Here is a 22,371-nt window from a genome sequence, read left to right on the forward strand (position 1 = left end):
GTATATTAAAAAAATATAAATTAATAATCTTGTACAAATTCGAACATTCAGCCAGTAAATGTAAACATTTTATTGTTTACTTGTCAATTTATGTTATAATTTCGATTTAAAAAAATATTTAAAAAATAGAGCAGATAAGAAACGTCTTTCTAACGACACGCCTAGAAGATTGATGTCGCTTGTCTGAAAAAATAAATGAATACGATTTATTTTGCAATACATTGCCTTACGACCCTTTGCCTAAATGTAGGGCCAAGGCTTGAACAAATTGTTCTATACTACCTATATGGCATTGTTTTAAGCTATGACACGCGGTCATAATGGAAATGATTGAGTTATAATAATCATAATAATATTCTACATTTATAAACAGTGATTATATCATAGACAATGTTGATAAATGTAGGTAAGTATTTATAAGTGACATTTTAAAAACAAACTTCAGCAATTTCCCCAATAATAATAATTAATGGAGGCCTAGTTAATGGCAAAAGTAGTTAAGCCACAAACCCCAATAGACCCTCATTCACACAAAATATTTTAAGCAGTTGATACCAAAAGGCGTATGAACTAGTTAAAACTTTCACTTTGAGTACAGTTCCAAACAGCTCTCTTCAATTAACCCTGTATTTTGTAAAACTCATGATTCGAAATTATTTATTAAGCGTGAAGTTTTTTTATTACAATAGTTCCCTTAAAATTTTTTGGTTTGAATTAACACGGTCAATGTTTTGTGAATTATGTTTTCTTAAATTAAATTATCTTTCGTAAAGAACAAGCTGATAAAATAATGTAGAGTCTATTTGTTAACTAAAATATAATATACATACATATATATATATATATATATATATATATATACATATATTTCTGGAATTTATACACTATTCTATAGTTTTAAGCAACTGATAAGATACCTAATCTGATGATAAAATTTTCAGTCAATGCTGCGACCATCTGCTGCGATAGGTAGTTAAGGTCACTCACCCCCGCCCGGTCAAATTTAAAAAAATAGCAACGTTTATTTCTTCTCACAATTAAACTAAATGACATAATATTGAACGTTAATACAAAGCAAAGACTTCACGTTACATTTCAGCGAAGTTTAAGGCTGCAGTCTAGCAAAATTGCGTTTTCAACAAGTTATTTGACAATTTTTTCCCGGCTAATGAAATGATAAACTGAATTTTTTTTTCTTGTTTATCAATAAGTGTTATATACGCAATGCGCGTGAATTTTTTCACATTTATAAAGTTACTTTATGTTACCTTAATCAGGCCTTCAAGATAAGTCTCTTTCCCCCAAAGACATTTCGAGCTAAGTTTGTGCACTCACTACGTTGCAACCGATTACAATTTACACATTCTGATCAGCGCATTATTATCCTTATATAGTCGTTATTAAAAACTGCTGAATACAATTGCCGAAAAACTTATGATTTTCTTAATTAGAACGTTATAAATTCATTAAATTTCCCATTTTTTGCCTTACAAAATCTATTGATAAATACTGCTAAAAGTTATTTTTTCCATTAATTTATTCGAGTTGGTTGAAGACCAATGAGTATTAATCCTTTAAAAAAATTTTTTTTAGAATTTTGATAATTCTTTAAATATTAAAAAAATATTTAAAATAATTAGGAAAAATCCTAGCGAATTTCTTTAGTCGCGCTCCTTGGGCCGGAGCGTTCTGACGTGTGCTCTACGCTCGATTTTCCTTCATACCGAAGTGAAAGTTGCTCTACTTCATTAAATTTAATATTTTTGTTAATTGATTATTTTTATCTTAGTTTTGTGCAAATATTCGTATTTTTAAACATTTGATTTCGATATGGAAAATAAACGAAAAAAATACGCGTGTAACTACTAGAAAAAAAATTATCTTCGAACATAAAGTTAATGAAACCAAATAGATTGCAAAGGTGATTGGCAACAATTTCTTTATTTTACGGGGTGTCAGTAAAGGGATGTATATTTCTTTAAACCTAAAGTAAGCTCATAAATTTTCTTATAATATAATTTTTTTGAAGTTCCAAAAATGTTTATTTTTCGTTTGAGAAATACGAAATATAATATAAACTTGTATTGAGAACTTGAACTTCCCAAGTTCATCCGGGGAAATCCCCATACGGGGAAAATGATTTGTTTACTTCAAAATTATATGCCGAGGTGTTTTAATTTTTTCTTCTAGTAATTTTCAACGTAGCGGCATGTTGTTTGATTATTAATTTTGTAACTTAAATACAGGATGTTGGTTTTATATTCTGATCTTACAGACGCGCTGACAAATTTAGTCCGCCATTTCTAGTTTAGTCCACCAACTCTAAGTACCAATATTAAAACGAATGGATTATCATCACATCATCAAAACTCAGATGTAATGGAAGATCACAATAACATAGAAAATTCAGTGGGTGTTGAGAACTAAACAAACACAAGTAACAGAGGCGCGAAGAATAAAAAAAGAGGACGAAAACGATAATTCGTTGATGCTTTCCCTTTTCGACGTATTGTTAGGGTACATCACCAATCTGCAAAAAACAAAACTGATGATTCCCAATTGCTGATTAAAAATGAAAAACAAATAATCGACAACAGTGGTGAAAATTTGCTGATCACAATGAAACATCCTTCAGTGGTAGCAGATTTACTCATTTAAAATGTATCGGTGAACAGCGTAAAGGAGAGGAGGACAGGAAAACATTATGAATGTGGATGGTGGATTGTATACAGGGTGTAATCGATAAGTATGTGCAGGCGATTATGACGTTATTATTGCAGGTATCAAAAAACTTAAAACTGATATCGAAATTACTTTACCTAATGAGCAAAATGACAATAATAACTTTTTAAAAGTATAACGAGAAATATCTAAAAAATTTACTTTATACACTCCCATATCAAAAAGGGAAAATGGGACTAGTAGAAGTTAAATGTCTAATTCCGGCAAAAGACATGAATGCGGAAGATGCGGTTAAAAAAAATTTAATATTTGAAATACAATGCAAAAAATAACACTTTTGTCATAGATAAGAATCATGACTATTTTTTCCAAATTCAGGGACAACTAAACGTTGCAGAAGCAGAAGTTTGCTTATTTGCTGTTTGGACTGGAGTGAATCATTCGTTAAAAATAGAATATATAAAAAAGTATGTAACGTTTAGGCAAAATAAAATGATGGACTATTATCAAGATTTTACATAAATTGCCTTCTGTCAGAATTGATTGATTCGAGACTTCAGCATTCGATGTCCATCAAGGACCCATCCTATATCATTCAAGCGATTGAAAAAAAAGAGATAAATCCAGTGCAACCGATAAAGCATCAGAATGCTAGCAAAAGATTTATTAGGTTTATCAATATAAATCTATATATTATACATAATATAATAAATCTGTAGAAGACGCGAAGACTGACATCCGCGCGGACGGAGTCGCGGGCGGAAGCTAGTCAGAAATAAATATCTTTTGTTTTCATTTGTGTATTTTTCTATTTAATAATTTTTTAACACAAACATTACATTTTTTTTATTATATAAAAAATTTGTTTATCCGTTTTATTAGTTAAACTGAACATCTTTCACTAAGAAACTTAGGTCGAAAAAAATGTATAGAGTTATGCATTTTGTATGGAAAGCTTATTTTTTTTTATATTTCGTCCAAATTTCTTTGTAAAAGTTGATCAGTTATATAAACATGAAGTTGAAGATATCAATAGAAAGTATTCGCAAATTTTGTGTACTGATAAAAAAAAATCACCCGGTGTAATTTTCACGAAAATTGTTTCAAATTGTCATTTTTGGTACCTACGAATATTAAATTATGCATACGAATGATTTAATTTTTAAAAATTAAGTGGAGCAACTTTCCCTTAGTACATTTGTATTATTTACATATAGGATGACAGGATGCATTTGTTTGCACTACTAGACCAAGCCCTTAAGATGTATGAATGTAACATTTATTGATTTGAGTTAGGGGTTGACTTCTGGGTTCAACTCAACTAGAGAGTAATCACTTAACGTACTAAAAGCGAGCACTCTGGCTCCGTATCATTACTTTAACGGTGTATAGCTATTATTGTTACATAATGTGAATAGGACTTTGATCGCAGAAGAAATGTTAAATTTCTTGGAAATATATCGGGAACAAAAGAACATGTTTCTTTTGTTTATGGTCAGGGGATGTTGTTGTGAAATATTATGAATATCTACAATCTACATAAACTTTTCAAAATCTTTACTAATTAAGCATGTAGTCGTTTTCTATAGCCTCAATTAAGATTATTAGATTTTAATTTGTTCAAAATTAGTATTTTGCACGACTCATGATGCGAAGCATCAGAGAGTGCTTTACGATCGAAAAATTTTTTTCGCCTCATTTTTGCAGCTATTCTTATTATTATAGCCTTGTTAGTTCACGGAATCAAGATATTTTGCATACTATTATCGAGATAATTTAATGGAGATTAATCCCATACTTTTTAAAAATTGATTTACTTCAATAGAATTGGAAAAAAACACCGAAATAGGTCAAAAAATTTTCCTGTCCGTCATGTGTGAAACCTGAAAACACTATAACTTGTGAAAAAATCCATCATTTGAGTTAATTTTTTTTTTAAATATTCTAATCGACGATTGTAGGTCACTGAATGCGAATGATTAATTAATTCAGTGTCGTTTAATTGCAATTAATAAAAAACGAAAACTACAAGACTGTATATCTATATATATATATTTTTTTCATAATTAAATGAGCATTATGAGTCGTGCACTTTTGGATTTTCCAAACTTTTAATATAATTTACCTTCAATAAATTACTAGGTTCGTGGAATCATGAAGCATGGAAACAAGATTCTTAATAAAATTGTACTTTAAAACAGTACTTCAAAGTAGGAGTTATTTTAATAAAATATGAATTCTATTCATGTAAAGTCTAACGAACTGGTTCATATGAATGATGTTAAATTTTATTTAGTTCTCGGTTCTTTAAACGGTTACTAAAAATATATTTAAAAAATTAATTGTATTATTAAAATATAGATTTCGTTATAACTAATCTCACAAATCAACAATACATGTGCATAATATACCTAATAATAATCGTTTCTATATAGGTACCTTGTTAAGCTGATCGTCCGCTTTTCCAAGAATGACCTCGCAGCCCTCCCGATGCGCAAACAGTTTCCTGGCTTGCACCTTCATGTGAAAGGTTTTCTCAACGAGCGGTGTGGCGACGGATCTTTCTAGTGACGTAGACGCGTTGCTGAAGCCCACCACGTCAGCCTCCACCTCTTGGAGGAAGGTTTCCCACGTGTGAAATAGTGATGATGGACATGAAGCTCTGGAACAAGGAAAGAAAGGTCCAAACTCAAACATTTATTTATTCCATTAGACTTCTTCTAGAAGCACTTTTGAATCGTCATAGCAGTTTTTACATTTACCACCGAATCGGAAGGCAGTATCGCGTAGAAGAACCGGCAAGAAACTCCATTGTTGCTAGGTTGATTATTGTATTATGTTTTATTGTTCTGGTATCTCGCGATAGATAATCAAACATGTATGTTATAGTTAAAACATGTTTTCCGTTACAACGCTTGGTTAGAACTAGATTTTTTAACACTGTTTGAAATACAACAAAACATCATTGCATTAGTTTCTCCTACAAATATCATGCAAGTGCACGTCAACAACCTGTATAAATGAATAATAAAGCTTAGAATCAATGATATTATATATAGAAACAAGAGGTAGATACGTCATCAACGCACCAAAACTGATTCCGTGAATTGGTCCTATTTGGGACCAATGCAATCAGTCAGATTGTCACCGGTCCCAGTGAGCGCATGTGCCTATAGGTACATTAAAGTTGTCGAAAATGCCTTCCTATGTGTTCAAAAAGTGCACGTATTCGTGCAAAAAAATAAAGAAAGATAAAGGAATATCATATCACAGCAAAATATATTAAATTATTACAGTTTAAGACTAAAAATAACAATTTACAATTCTTTATTAATGACACTTGCTTGACACGTGTATTGAAATAATGAAAGGGATAAAACATTGCTTCAATCACTAGTGTGACAAAGCTAGCGTACACTGTGTTCAAAGATTATCATGTAGATACGATTATTGAAAATAGAACGGTTATTTTATTAATTTCGATTTGGGTAAATACTTGATTAATTTTATATTTAAATCCACACAGTGCATATAATTAACAAATATATCTATTTATTATATACAATGAAATCGTGATGGCAAAAATGTTTGTTTGCAAAAATGATGTTAAATATACGTATACATTGAAGAAAAGATTATCGCTACTGACGAAAAAGGCTATTTGCTTTTCTGTAAATAGCTATTGAACATAAATTTTATTTGTGTTTTAGATAAAAAAGGCTTATACTTCAACCTTTCTTTTATTTCATCCTTTTTTTTCATCTAGGCACCACTATTATTATAATTATCCTACAAGTTAGAATGATGACCTTGTACGGGTTTCGGGAACTGCCTTGAAACGAATAGCGTAAGATCGGTCCTTATGGAGTTCTATAAGGAGGACTATATGCAGTATGCTCAGCAGTGGGTGATTATCGGGTGAAATGATGATGACTTAAACGAACACCACAGCTAGTAATAAATACTTAATACACTTATATCTCCAAAAAAGTTTTTTATTTTTTTTTCATTTTAATACGACATCATAATAATCATAAAATAGTAAATGAAATTGTCACATTTATTTACTTGTGCAGGAAACCTAACATCTATAACATTGAACCTTCTGTGTCGTTTATCTATGCCAATTACCATGGCAACTATTTGTTTATTTATATTTAATTGGTGAATTCTTATGACTTTTGCTTACACCTGCGCGGAAGTGACAAACTATCTTTGTCTTTTTTATTTATATCATTTTATTAGAGCCATCTCTCTTATACAGTCTGTCAATGTAATAAATTAAGTAAAATGAAAATTGTATTTGTGTGTGCCTGACACTGCATATGAAGCATTTTTTTTGGATATATTGTGAGTATATAACGTATCTATACATAAAATATCATTGCTTAGAATACATAGAATAGTTTTAATATAATCCACATATTCAATGTGCTCGCACGTTGAATATTACGGTTCATTATACGTCGTAGCGATGTGTAAACGACAAGTAAGAGTCGAGATGCATCCAATTATTGCTGTTTTGTTTCGACTTTCATATTATGTTTGTTTTGTGTATATCTTGTTCTGCAGTAAAATTTACATTTCTGATTAGTTCTGCTAGTTTTACATGCAAATACCAAATTAGCGCTCGTTGCTCTTAATAATCTTGATTGCATATAGCGTGATTTGTGAATTTAGTAATTATTATTATAGATTTATAGAAACAATGTTTTACTATAGATCACATAACGTTAATTGTTGTTTTATCAAACGATGATTTATCAAACAAGACGAACGAAATTTTTAAAACATATTCTAGACCTTTCCATGTCACTAGTATGTTCATGTTCATGTTCCTAGTACCTATATAATATCATAATATTATATAATATAAAGCTGAAGAGTTTGTTTGTTTGAACGCGCTAATCTCAGGAACTACTGGTCCAATTTGAAAAATTCTTTCGGTGTTTGATGCCCATTTATCGAGGAAGGCTTATAGGCTATATATCATTACGCTAAGACCAACAGGAGCGGAGCCACGCGGGTGAAACCGCGAAGCGCCGCTAGTATAATATAATATGTATGTATTCATATTGTGACTACATAGTAAACATCACTGGATCCAAAAGGATTTTTCAGTAAATATAACCTTTTCAAGATTTTCGGGCATTCAATAATATTTCAATCTCTCAACAGCAAATAGAAAATGTTTACTTTCATTTTTATGTAAGGTTGACAATAATAACGGAGATTTATTTGGGGAGATGTAAACGTATTATAAATATAAATTAGAATATAATAAAACTGTGCTAATAGCAATGCAATACATATTATATTACTCTAGGTCTAGAAGCAAAATTGGTTTGAATTTTGTATTGAAAATTTTTATACAAGGCTCGCTTTTAGTTTGATTGGATATAATATAATGCCCTCATGCTTTTTGGTCTAGGTATCATCGGTGTGGTCAAAGAAAGTTCTTTGAAAAATTAAAATACTTTGTTTTCAGCGGGTCAAATATAATGGCCAAAAATATATTATTGGATAACAAACATGTTTCATAATCTTCCTAGTTTTCAAATAGTTACCCGAGTGGCCCTTATTTTAAGTTTTGAGATATTATATTATGAATACGCAAATATCTAAAAGTGGGTACAATTTATCTAAAACAGTATGATTTATATTGCACTCATTATTCCGACGAATTTAAATATGAATTTCTTTGAAAGTACAATATTTAATCAGTTCATCGGTTCCAATTTTATTTCAAGTGCTGTATAAGTTATGAATAGACTAGTGTATTCATTACCGATGGAAATGTACTTATAAAAGCGATAATTTACAATGAATTGAATCTCATTTAAACTTTCTTCGACGTCGAGCTTTGTGTTAATTCTGATGAATGATTTTAACACTAACTTGAGTTCGTTATTGAACGCTCTGACGATAATTGCCAATTAGTCAAACGAAGGAAATATGCGTTCAGCGATTCGGCTTTGATGGTACATATTTTAGAAATCTACTTTTGGGAGGTATTTAATATTCTGGTGGCTGAATTCGCCTAGATTGAGCTGGTATAAACATAATGCGTGTGTCAATTAGAAATAATGTATTTTTTTTAGCTGACGGGATCACGGGTGGCCGAGTAAGGCACGTAATTCACCCCGGTACCTAAAGCAGAAGACGCCGGTTCGAATCCCGCCTCGTGATCGATTGTTTTCTATTCTTTAAAAAAATACATTTATAAAGCATTTGAATGCTATAAAATAAAAATATCAAATAGAAATAATGTAGCTTAAAAAGTGGTTAATTCTGAATATATTAAGGTACAAACAAAAAAGTAGACAATAATATCCAAAGTTCAAACTCTTCGTACCGCATATTTCGTGTGATGGAGTGTGAGTGATAGGATAGAGTGCACTTGTGTTTGCATACAGACCAATGCAATTTAACCTATGGACTAGCTAGTATAGGTATTTAGTTTGTTGAAATATCTCAAACATTTTGTTATCTTTTCTGAGGTGTTGTAGTATTCATCATACTATGGTCATTTTGTCATGGTAATTTTGAGATAAAATCAACGCAATATCACGTCTACGCCTTGTGTTTTCTACTGACATAAAACGCCAGTAAAGTCGATTAAAATTTTCTGCAAGCTGCAAACTTTAATAAAAGTATTTTATTTTATTTTTACACAAGTATCCGCTGTAAGTCGCCTTTTCAAAAGGTTTAATCAGTTTTATTGCTTGTTAAACGCTCACACTTTTAAAAATTAAATCCATTGAAAGATAAAAAGCCCGACTGAGCCCGATGCTGAATGATACTGGAGAAATTTTCAATTACTCTTATTTTATTTATTTATAATATTATCACAATAATAATTATATAGGTTATATAATATTATGACTTCTAAGGTTTCTCTTTTAAGACAGCCTGCATTTTAGAAATAGACTAACACAAAAATTTTGTGAATACGGGTTTATTGATAGTTTTTGGAATCAAGAAAAATATTACCAAAATTTTGGAAAAGGGATGCACTCTTTAAATGTAGTAACGGACCATGGATGATTAATTTTAAACACGCCTTAATACGCAATCTTTTTCCCTCAAGAAAATACATAGAAAGAAAAACTAAATAGGAAGAAAACACAGTGATCGGAAACGCGATCCACATTATTTTCTATTCTCTTAACCTAATGTATGTTTTCGAAACTGTTGTCATAACAAATAGTCGTAATCTCTAAACATGCTTTACAAATGGGTCGTATGTGCACGTGGCCTAAATAAATACTCTTCTATACACATTCATCAAGTTGGCGTAATCCTATCTCGACTTCCTTTTGGGTCAAAGCTCTAATCCGTTCTTACCCGATTAAAATTATCGAAGAAAAATAGATCTTTGTTTTGAAGTTCACGAGACTTAAGATTGGTTTGTTGTTTCAGTGAAAAAGGTTCGTAAACTTTTCTTTGTGATGAAAAATGTATTCTGTAGAGGTATAATGAGATCAAATACGGCATACGGAAGCTCTAAAAGATCATTATTATTGCCGTTGCGTCCTTAACTCGAATCTGGGAGGTAATTATTACTAGTCGTGATAATCCCAAAGTGATAATCTGGAGGCAATTTCCTAAGTAGGCAATTTGGTTTCATGAATAGTTCTCAGTCGCCCCTGGCGTTGGGGTCGGTGATTACTGATTAGTTTCGGAGCCTACGGTCACATCGCTCTACATTACGTGCTAACTACCGACCTGTCATGAAGATGGATGGTTTACAAAACGGATGGTGGCCTAACACATCGTGCGAACACTTTTCATATGGTGTCATTGACTCCTTAGTTAATGTTTCGTATTTGCTGGACAGGAATGGCATGCACTATAGTGCATTGGGTGAAAAATTACAGTAATTTGGACAATGCCTTGGATTTGAAAATACTAGTCGATGATAAGAATTGTGTACCTTGTTATATGGTACCTATAAATAAATAAGTAAATTTTTATTGCTTGCTAAAACTTTACTGACTTCTAATATCCATCAAAATATCCATTTTTATTAAAAAATGTATGCGTGTACTAGAGTACACACGTAAGAAGTGAAACTTCTTTATGACCTTAAAAATGTCACGAGTATGGCGTAACGCAAAAATGTCACGCGTACGGCGTAACGCAAAAATGTCACGCGTACGGCGTAACGCAAAAATGTTACACTAAATTTTTGTCCAACCCCGATAAAGAAGTTTCACTTCAAAAAATATTAAATATTAATAATGTTGTTTGATGTAAGTAATAGAAATTCAAACGTATATAACCACAACGAAAAATAAACCCCAGTTATGAATACGCTACAAAAACTTATCGAAAAAATCTGAAATCGGTCTCTTTGAAATGGAATTGAAATCCAATTTAGGATCTTTCCTGTAACTGACGTTAAAGTTCAACCTTAATCAAGAGATCGTTAAATGATCAAAAGTATGTGGTAACCGACCACTTCGGCACGTACTACGCTGTATGGAGGGTTTTCATACCCACTTTATCAAATTACTTGAGTGAATACGGAATATACGTAAATTTAGAATTTCAGTCCAATTATTTAGTATTTACTTATGTATGCTTGTTTGAGTATAGCTCAGGTTTATGTATAGATAACATATTCCCTAAGTAAAACAAATAATTGCTTGGACAAATTACACAAAATATAAGAACGTTCAACATAGTCAGTCGTACACGGTAGCAGAAATTGTAAACAGCTATAGCGTAGGTGAATAAATATAAATGGTTTGGCAAGTAGCTTATCTGCAAAAGGATAAAGATGTTTAAATCTGCCCCTCTTGTCGGGAACAGTTAACCCTTATAATTTTATAACTTGCGGGCTTGTAACATTTTCAGAAAAATTGCTTTAATTTGGGTAAATAAAATGACGGTAACGAGAGATTGGAGCCAAATAATTCAATTATAAATAAGCTTATAATAATTAATTAACTTTAATCTAAATGATAAATCCATACTAATATTATAAATGCGAAAGTAACTCTGTCTGTCTGTTACTCAATCACGCCTGAACTACTGAACCAATTTGCATGAAATTCGGTATAGATATATTTTGATACCCGAGAAAGGACATAGGATAGGTTTTATCCCGGAAATCCTACGGGAACGGGTTTTTCTCTGAAAACGTGGGCGAAGCCGCGGGCGGAAAGCTAGTACTCCTATAAAAGTAACTGTCATCGGTGCTATACGAGGAAGATCGTTTGTTAAAATTTATGGTTAATGGAATTACTCCACGTAAAGGCAATTTGTTAGATTTTCTTTACCAATGGATTTAAAGATTACGAATGTGAATAAGAAAAAGAAATTGAAAGAAAAAAGCATAGGAAATCACGTTTTTCCTCGTAGTCTTTGCAAATTTATATTCTTGGTACTAATGACTTCATAAATTGATTGAACCATTATTAATGTATCGTTAGACCGTTTCATTTACTTCTGCCTTAATTCAGTTTTATTACGGCCTAATGATGGAATATTACGCTTATTTTGGCGTAAATAATAAAGTTAAAATCGAAATTTCATTTTGATGAAACGTAGTCGTATTATTCCTTTGTTTTCACTAGAACTGGTTCAGTGTTAACCGAGAACGAGTTTGTTAACGTCGTAGTTTTGTGAAATGAAATACAAATCGTATTTCAGGTGCAGATGCTTCAGAATGATTGAAAAACAACGATGCCATATTGTGCACGCAAAAATAATAAAATTATACGTATATTATTTGAATAGCGCCGTAAAGCGATGGATGTGGATGAATCCATCAAATGGAAAGCTTTTAACATTATTGACGATATTCAATTTTATAAATGTACGTTAACCAATATTGAGAAAGATAGGTACTTAATTTACTTTAATATTACGCATGACTTTATGGCTTTTATAAAATATCGAAGTACTAACATTGTAAGTAATAACTAAGCCTTTATCATGAAGAACACAATGTGGTATATTGTAATATTTGAGTTTATACAGCTAATAGGATTACGACATCCTATTGTATAAGAATAGAGAGGAATTAGTTGCCTCTCGGATATAATATAAGATGGATTAGCTCTAATGATTTCAAGGTACAAAGATAAATGTAAAAATACTACTATACGTGAAGATTTGTATCATTGTAATATAGTAGAGACACGTAGAGATAAGTGATTTTCAAATATATATCTGACATAAAGAAAATGCATTAACCGATATTAGTTCAAAGATTTTACAAATGGTTTTATCGAATATTGCAAACCATCAAATATGTATCAGGCATTCAAACAGCAATGCACGCAACCATTCCCAACAATTTGTGTATTGAAGCATAGGTAATGCCCATTGCAATGCAGCATTTAAAATATTTTTAAGAGCGCAACATTAAATAATTCTTCAAAATTCACAGCTTCTACTTTGAGAATTAAAAAGTCCCCATTGTTTACTAAAGCTCTAATTGTTTTTAATAATAAATTTTCTTCTACTAAGAGAACAAACTAACAAAATATTACCAGCATTTAAAATGCCCTCTCTCGACTCTCCCTTATTTTCATTCAACTCACTCTTCAAAAGGGTCAGCATATTGCGATTTATTTGAACTATTCCTCTACGAGTTAACCCTCGTTTGAATTGAAATACGTATAAGATATTCTAATAAGATAAACAGTTCAACCACAAAATAGTAATGAACCTCGCTATTCTGTGGCCGCACGCTTTAATTCACATTTAATGCAATAAGCACTGTCAGAACATGGCTTAATGGACGATGCATACAAGAAACACGTCCCAGTAATATATTGAATTAGATCAGTTATATATGCATCGGCTTAAATAAATATAAAGAGTCGAATTCTAATCCATATACCTTCCTCATCAATCACGTCTTTGTTTTTGTTTCCTTAAAAATATTCATGAATCCATTTTCAAGATAAAATATCTAATTTTTTACACACCAGGCAAGATAAGCAGTTGTGAGACAAGATTATAAAAAGTATGGTTCCCAGACTTAATGCAATAAAGTAATTAATTTCCCAATATTTAATTTCCCTTCATTCAAATAAACAAACATTGTTACCCTTACTTTATCGTGTTAGTTCTAAGAAACCTCATAATCAATAGAACCTACGTATAAATATGCCATCGGACGTTGAACTCTACAAACGAAATACGAATAGTTTGTCGACTTCACAAATGGCAGTGTGTTTTAAATATTCACGCGGGCACGGAAAGTACTCCGCTTGTATCGATCTATAAAATTGTATGTGCCTGTTCGAGGTTCCGATATTTTCATTCAATTAAGCGACCGTGGTCTGTTTTATGTGTATTTTGGTACTTGACTAGCTGAATATTTTAATCACTCATGAATTGGCTGATGGACTGAGTTCCCTAAAGGGTACGTGGTTACGTGGTTCTTACATTAAATACTGGAGTTATTTATGTATCTCTCTACGGATTATTTGTTTAGACATCATACTTCATAGGTGAACATGAAGGTATCTGTATATTTAGGGGTTCATAATTTATGGAGAATATTTTTTGAAAGTAATGTACCTACTAGTGGAGGACATACGAACATTAAGGAAACGGTTAAGGAAGAACAGAAAAGAATGGAGAGAATATGTAGAGCGCTATGCCCTGTGTTTACCGAGTCACGTAAGATTTCTTACCAAGGGTAATATATATTATACTTTCTTCTCTAGAAAGTCATAATTTATAGGATACCTTAGAAGTTTTCGTTCATTGACGAACTTACGATAGGGAACAGTGCTATTACCTCTTTAAAATATTTGCATGTAATTTAACTAATTTTATTATAAAGTCTGGACACAAAGAGGTGCACGGGAAATAGTAAACCGTATTGTTGATTGTGAAATAAATAAAAAAAACAACAAAACAAAATACGTTCAATTTAATATCTACAGCACAGCTTTTAATAGTTAGGTGCCTACGTTTATATGAGTTATAGTTTGGATTGTGCAGTTTATATGTTTTTCTACTAGGTAATAAATACACATAATTCCTACCAATGTTTAGTGATATCAAGTTTTATGCGTATGTTTACGTGTACACACAACATCGTATCAATTTGATGACAATTTAGGGAGCCGGATATTATATTATTGGAGAAATTTGCTTCTGTGGAAATGTAATATAATATGTCTGATATAATAATAAATATCGTTTGATTTGATGGTGTTTCATATTACAACATTACCAAATACATATAATGTTCGTTTCCCGTTTGTAATTATATAGATTATAGAGACATAGCATTAAAATAGGTAAAGTTACAAAAATAATCACATAGATGGGTAATTAAAGCAAATAACATTAAAAAATACGTAAATAGAAAAGCGTTTAAGGAACTAATTGCTACCACATTTGGTATTTTATCACAAACGTTTGGAACGAGCCATCAGACGTTAACACTGATAGCCTTTTAAAATATAAATATTTAACCTACAAAACTTCCAATGTCGATCGGAAATTCTCTTTTTCAGTAAAAAATATTGACACGAGCTTTTACAATTAACATGTTATGTTTTTATTTAAATTATTCGTGTATTTGATATTTTATAAATGTATTCTTTGTGCATTGTATTTAATCTCTTTGAAGTCAGTTGCAGTAAATAATGTTACAAACATTATTTACTGCAACTGAATCAACGTTTATGAATTCGAATATATAGTTATTTTTTACACAGTATTATTCCAAAGGACGAGACATAAAATTCAATTGTAAAATATGTCTATTACGGAAGATATCAACAGTTTTGAAACTTGATGACGAGAAACCTACAATAGAACTTGCGTTACAGAATACCTTGCGTTTATAATAATATAATACGCCTGTATATCACTACATAGTATAAAACAAAGTCGCTTTCTCTGTCCCTATGTCCCTTTGTACGCTTAAATCTTTGAAACTACGCAACGGATTTTGATGCGGTTTTTTTTAATAGATAGAGTGATTCAAGAGGAAGGTTATATGTATAATAACATCCATTAAATAGTGGAGAGGTACTGTTATTTTTGAGGTTTCTAATGTGATGTCGTAAAAAATTACATTTTTTCCGCTTACATTGCAAACGCTGGCTGAACCCTACGAATTTTATCCAAATAATATACTAAGTATTATACACATTGAAAAGTTCTACAGAAAAGTCCGCGATGGTATATGTCTATCTCTTATGGACAACCCACAATAACTTTTTTTTTGTCATTTACTTTTTACGACAAATAATGGCTAATTTTCGAAGCAATTTTAACCAATACAGCATCAATCCTTAAGCAATTAAATACCTTGAGTACATTGTTCATTTAATATAGATCTATATGGCCCTTTACACGTATGATTTAAGTGAATATTTTCTAAGATATTACAGATTAAAAAATTGCGGGACGTAGCGTTTGCGACTTTACCGGCCGGCCGCCCGGCTATATAATATTTTATACCCGTGCGAAGCCGGAGCGGGCCGCTATGTTTTTATATACAACGTTCACAGTTTTTCTGTAGTGTATATTTTAGTATCAGCAATGCACCCGTGCGAAGCCGGGGCGGGTCGCTAGTTTAACAATATAACCCAATTGGTTTAGTGTTATATATGAAGTTGATATGAAAATCAGCGTTCTGTGCAAGCCCGAGGGTATTAGTAGCAATTCAGGTGAAACTAAATTAGGTCGTCTCGGGTTTGTGAATATGGGATGGAGCGGTAACCAACACTGAAGGAAGGATAGTAAATCTGTAGTGATGCTGATCGCAATAGTGTTTGAGTTAAGATCGAAACAAACGAATGGTTTAAATCGAGCCAAACTATCACTGCATTGTATGCTGTTTTTTTTACATTAGCAGACATGTATACAGATAAATAATTTTCCTAGTACAACTATAACTATTATTGACTAAATTTCATTGTAATCGGTTCAGTAGTATTTGAGTGAAAGAGTAATTACAAGCAAACACACACACACATCCTCACAAACTTTCGCATTTATAATATTAGTAGGATAAGTATATAACAATACATCTGGGATATAGTTCAGAAAATATATTCACTAGTAAAATGTAACATGATGTTTGATGGCCCAAAGGTATACTTTATTTTGATAAAAGGTAAGTTAAGGGATAAATACGATACATAAGCTAAGGAAAACTACGTAAAGGAGAACTAATCTCGAAATAAAAGCTTAATATTTTACTTCAAAGGTATTTTATTACCTTTTGAAATTGAGGAAAACACTACCACCGTTTTGGTCCATCAAAAGTATGGTAAAACAGTGTATACAACATTATTTAAAGGTAATTCAGGTCACCGTTTATTGTGTTTATGCAGATTTGTGCATATATTAAGGTTGCACGAAAAAATAACTCCCTAGTGGTATACATTGCAGTAATTAGCAAACTAATTAATCACAAATTTATGTTAGTTGGACGTGGAAATAAGTTATAATTGTTGCTTTTCATGTGTAGAAATTCCACTTTATTTTGTAAGTGAAGTCAGCTCTATTTAATGTAATGAAAAGAGAATTGCACGAACATTTTTTGTTACATTGATATGATTTTATAAAATGTTCTAAATATATACCTCCTCGGTATTTTGAAAAGTTTTGAATAAAAATAAACTACATTCAATTTAAAATAAAATTGTACTTTATATCATTGAATTCAAGCATTTACCTTTAACAACACATTACATAATGAAACGACGAAACGTAGAGTGCTGTAATTACGAGTATCTTCATCTAAAGTCAGTAGCTAAAGTAACTATTTCTGTTGTTTTTTAAAACAAAACTGAAAAACTTGACAAACATGAAAAATTTTGGATCTGCATAGGATTATTGTAATAAATGGGATATTGAATTATTTAAAATTATGCTTATAATTACAATTTACATATAAGTATTTTACATACAAGTGTTGCACTTGAGATAGATTCACGCATATTCGCGAAGAATTGTAAAATTGATTTCATGTTTTCAAACCATAGAAGTTGATTTTAAAAAGTATTTATGACGTTTATTACTTACTTACTGTGTAAATAAGCACAACATTTTCATATCTATTACAGGTTGGAGGCACCTTATCCTTAATTCAGAGTATAATTTTACGAACGAAAATGTTTAAATGTTATTATTTTACTTGAAGCTGTGACAAGATTAAGCTTTTAGGATCTACAAGGTTATGTGATGATTTATCACGGTTTTCTGTACTAAAAGGAGATTATTTTTACCTTTTAAACATAGATATATATATATATTTATACCTTACTTCTCATCATAGTGCTCAGTCTAAAATTAGTCTTTTTTAAATATTCTCAGTTATATTTTTCTTTTCAATATTATGTTATATAAAATACTTTACGGTTTTTTATACCTAACTTTATTTATATTAATCGTGTTACAATGATTTTTAATTTAATTCAATTAAAAAGGATCTTTTATATTTTTTTCCACATTTCCAGTCAATTCCAGCCAATAGAAAAACGTATGTATTTTATCAGCTGAGTTTGCTTTTAATTTTCTCTTATGTAATTAACAGGAGATAGCTCCCGTGGGTGAGAGCTGGGATACTTCATTATATTTGGATCGTGGGAAATTCTTTTTTAAGCAAATACACGATGGGCGGGGTAACGTAATATAAAATTATAGGACACGATGTATCTCTACATGCAAAATAGACTTTATAACATTCTTATTAAGCTATATTATAAAAAATCACAAACATCGAGTTGGTATTGAATTGAATCAAGAAATGGTTAAAAGCACGCGTTATTATTTTATATCCTTTGTTAAAGCTTACCTTCAGCTCGGAAATACACATTTTATATTCCAATCAATAAGATTACAAACGTTTTAAGCTTTCTGCTTACGGGTTAAGACCTCTTTCATGTGTTGTTCTTATACAAAACATCGAACAATTGTTTCGTACTAAAAATATACTTTAAGCTTTCGTTTTTGTCTTTTATTTTTCGTATATTGTGGGAGTCTCAGAATAATGCTATTTATAACTGTTTTGATGTGTTAAAATATGTTTTTGTTGCTGTAGTAAGTAGGTACATAAACCTTTTTTTTTTAAATATAAGTATAAACAATCTAACTGCACATAATTATGTATTATAATATTATAAATCTAAAATAATATGTTGTTAAAGTTTACAGAAGATTGTTTAAAAAACATCGATGATTCCACGCCAATATGTTTGTTATTTTTGACGATGGATTATTGAAATCTGGGGCAGCAATCGATTGACTAATCTAGTCATTACAGATTGCGGTTAATAGAGCAAATTGTTTAGTCTATTAATCTAGAGACAGTTGATTACAGTACGGGAATCAATTACTAGCGGAATCGGATTAATTCAAACGTCTTCATCTATGATCATTAACGACATTTAATAATCAACAATAATCAGTTGGTAAGCTCCTATAAGTTTTGAATATGGGAATGTCGGTACACAAACATTTCCATTAATTATTAAATTTTCAAAGAATAGAAAAATTTGATTACAAGGCCGGATTCGAACCTGCATCTTCTGGCTTACCGGGTTGACACCTAACCATTTGGCCACCCGTGATCCCGAAAAACATTTGAATGCTCTAAGACGATAATATAAAATTCATTGCCATTAATTTTTAAACTCATTTTAGTTAGTACTCACCTTCTTAATAACTTATTAGACCGTATTAGAGTACTATCTGTCGAATTAGACTGAATTATTACGGCTAAATCAGCAACGCTTAGCGATTTGGAGTCTGGAAGTCCAAATATATTGCTTAACTCTCCATACCCTCCAATTCCAGCGTAATTCATTAAAGACCGGCAATTTATTCACGACTGATTGTTATGTTTGTTTTTAGACTGTTTAATCTCAGTTATCCGCGAATATTTGATCAGATTTCTCATGTTTATTTCTTAATTTTATGGATTAATTATAAGTAGCCCTTAAGCCCAAAGCTATAACAATATTATTTACCTATACAAGATATATTATTATTGCCTATTACAAGATATATTATTTTACATGACAATTTAAATATAGTAGGTATATGACGCAGACAATTATTGATCATGCTACGTTTCTCAATTTGGTTCAGCTTTATAGCTTATTAGCGGTAGAACCTAAAATAGATTTGCTATGAACTCTTTTCGAAATCCAAAAAAACATTTCAATTAACACATGTCTATTTCTATCTGCATCAAAATGCGTCCGTCAGTCATTTAAGTAGTTCGATTCTGGATTGATGCCAATGTCCCAGAGACATGGTCAAACATCTAATAATCGTGTCGATGTCTTCTTGTTATATCGTAAAATATGTTTACTATGTCATTTAACTGATAGTGTACGTTTTCTAATTATTTTATAAAAGGTTTTCCTTGCCTGGAAACAGCGGAAGTGTTACAAAATACATTTCGTATTCAGATTCAATGGAGAGATTTGAAAAATTCCGTTCGTCGCTTATGAAATTCATTTTTGATGTAACGTTAAGTACACGTCTACATTCCGATATGAGTTAAGTGGGTTTCAGCGAGAGAGCTATTTTTGTCGGGTACTCGGATGTAAAGGAGCAAGATCAAGATCAAATCACGTCGACAGCTGTTTGGGAGATTCGTCGTAGCATTTCCCTCTCGACTGACACGCATCTGATTTATTACCACACTTGAAACGATCTTCTGATACATATCATTAACTGGGACCATGGCACTATTAATATAGAAAGCTAATAACGTACGCTACTTCCTCTGTTTGTTTGCCAACTGGATGAAAGATAGTTGAAACGTTTTTAAATTTTGCAGGTGTGCGCGATTTTTAATAGTGCTTTGTAGAGTTGTCACATGATTAAACTCAAACTTGAACATATTTTTGATGGCGGATGGTAGGGAAAATTTTGTAAGTATTAGTGGCTAAGAGTGATGCTTAATGTAATGATTGAATGAAAGAAGAAAATAAGTATTTTTTTCTATGAAATATATCCCAAGGACATGCAATTAAATGATACTTCTTCTTGCGAAGAAAATGTCTACAAGTTGTTTGGAGTGTCGTTTGCCGCTGTTATGGTGCAATTAACTTGTTCATATTTTTATATGTACACTTCACAGTATACTTAACTTTTAAAAGCATTTTGTTGTGATATTTGTTAATCGTTAATAAAGGGCGAAAATTGCATCGCGAAATATAGGGCAAGTATTGCATTGTACGAAAAATAAAATAAGAACAGATTTTCATTTATTTACTTATCTTCATCAAAAAGTATTTTGAAATTTATTCATGAGTTTGAAATCGTTTCATTTGATCGCATAATTTTTTAACGGGACGATAATTTTAATCGGGATTAAAATGCAAAATATGAATTTCAGAATGAAGAAATAAATTGAATTGCAAATAACAATGGATAGTTTGCGTCGTAAATAGAAGCGAAGACACGAAGGTCATGCATATAGATTAGAATATATTAGATCTCTGCTATAAATAGACCATTTGACGTAAAATAATATAATAGCAAAACAATTGCAATCGTAAACATCATTTAGAAGAAAACAAGATAGTTAGTTTATATCCCACACATAGCGGACGAATTCGTAATAAATAAAGTATTTGCTGTTGATCTTCTGCGGGAAATTGGCACTTGATGAGAGTACCTTAATGGATCGTTTGATAAACACGAGAAATAGATTTACTATTCTCTATCTGTAACTAACTTACCGCTCGCGGCTTCGCCCGCTTTGACTTAAACCTAATAAATTATATACTAAAACCTTCCCCTTGAATCACTCTATCTATTATAAAAAGGGCAGCAAAATCTGTTGCGAAGTTTGAAAGATTTAAGCATACAAAGGGACATACGGACAGAGAAAGCGATTTTGATACTATGTAGTGATTTGGGTTTACAAACATATTGCCTTAGTAATCGTGATCTAATTAACATGTTAAGATATTTGACATGCTATTGAAGTTATACAAATTGTAGTTAAAGATCAAAGGCCACAACCACAAACTAATTAACGATGTCTCTCATTTCTAAATTTGAATGTTTTGTGTAGTCGAATAACTTCCAATTTTAACATTGCTAATGTTAAAATTAAATTCGACGTTAACTTCGATGTTATTTCAATAATTATTTTCATAACAAGAAATTTGGTATCAGTTCGTGGCTTGAATTTCTTTTATCATAATAGGATTTCATTGTATTATGAGATAATTTAGATTGAAAGTATCTTTTATCTGAAGTTTATTCCTTTAAATATTAATTAAGGTAAACTGTTGTTATTCAAAGTTCTCCTCTTTGTTATAAAGAATTACCCATAATATTGAAATATTAGCTACTTTTAAAGTATTTATTATCCAGAAGGAATTAAGGTTTATTATATTATTTCTTGTAAGATTCTTGGGAAAATAGCGTATGAAAATAAAGAAAGGAACATTTTTCGCAGGCATAACTTAATAGTCTTTCTTCTTGGTTTTTGGTACTAGTACTAGCATATTAATGTAGATACTATCTTGCACTATAATATAACGTCTATGAATATTAATTTACTAGATAGTCTATCCAGTTTTCGTCCGGGTAATGTAACAAAAAGTTTCCAACCCTCCATCGGTGTATGCAAAAAGTAGTTTAGATACTTCGTTACAAAATAACCAAATAACCAACCAAACACGTAACCAATTCGTTCAGTTTTCGCCCGGGTAATGTAGAGCA

At 31.2% G+C, this 22,371-nt stretch overlaps 1 protein-coding gene across 1 annotated transcript in view; it reads right to left on the minus strand.

Moving 5' to 3' along the window:
* Positions 1-22,371, minus strand: part of Stacl (SH3 and cysteine-rich domain-containing protein) — a 157,935-nt gene that overhangs the window by 55,218 nt on the left and 80,346 nt on the right. Inside the window, exon 5 of the mRNA XM_089700749.1 lies at positions 5,122-5,344. Within this exon, the coding sequence (XP_089556875.1) occupies positions 5,122-5,344 (223 nt within the window). The remainder of the gene's footprint in view (positions 1-5,121; positions 5,345-22,371) is intronic.

The sequence above is a fragment of the Colias philodice genome, chromosome 11 (genome assembly GCF_061535455.1).
Source record: "Colias philodice isolate Cphi_HAF_F1 chromosome 11, ilColPhil1 Martin Lab GWU primary, whole genome shotgun sequence".
NCBI classification, from domain to species: Eukaryota; Metazoa; Arthropoda; class Insecta; order Lepidoptera; family Pieridae; genus Colias; species Colias philodice.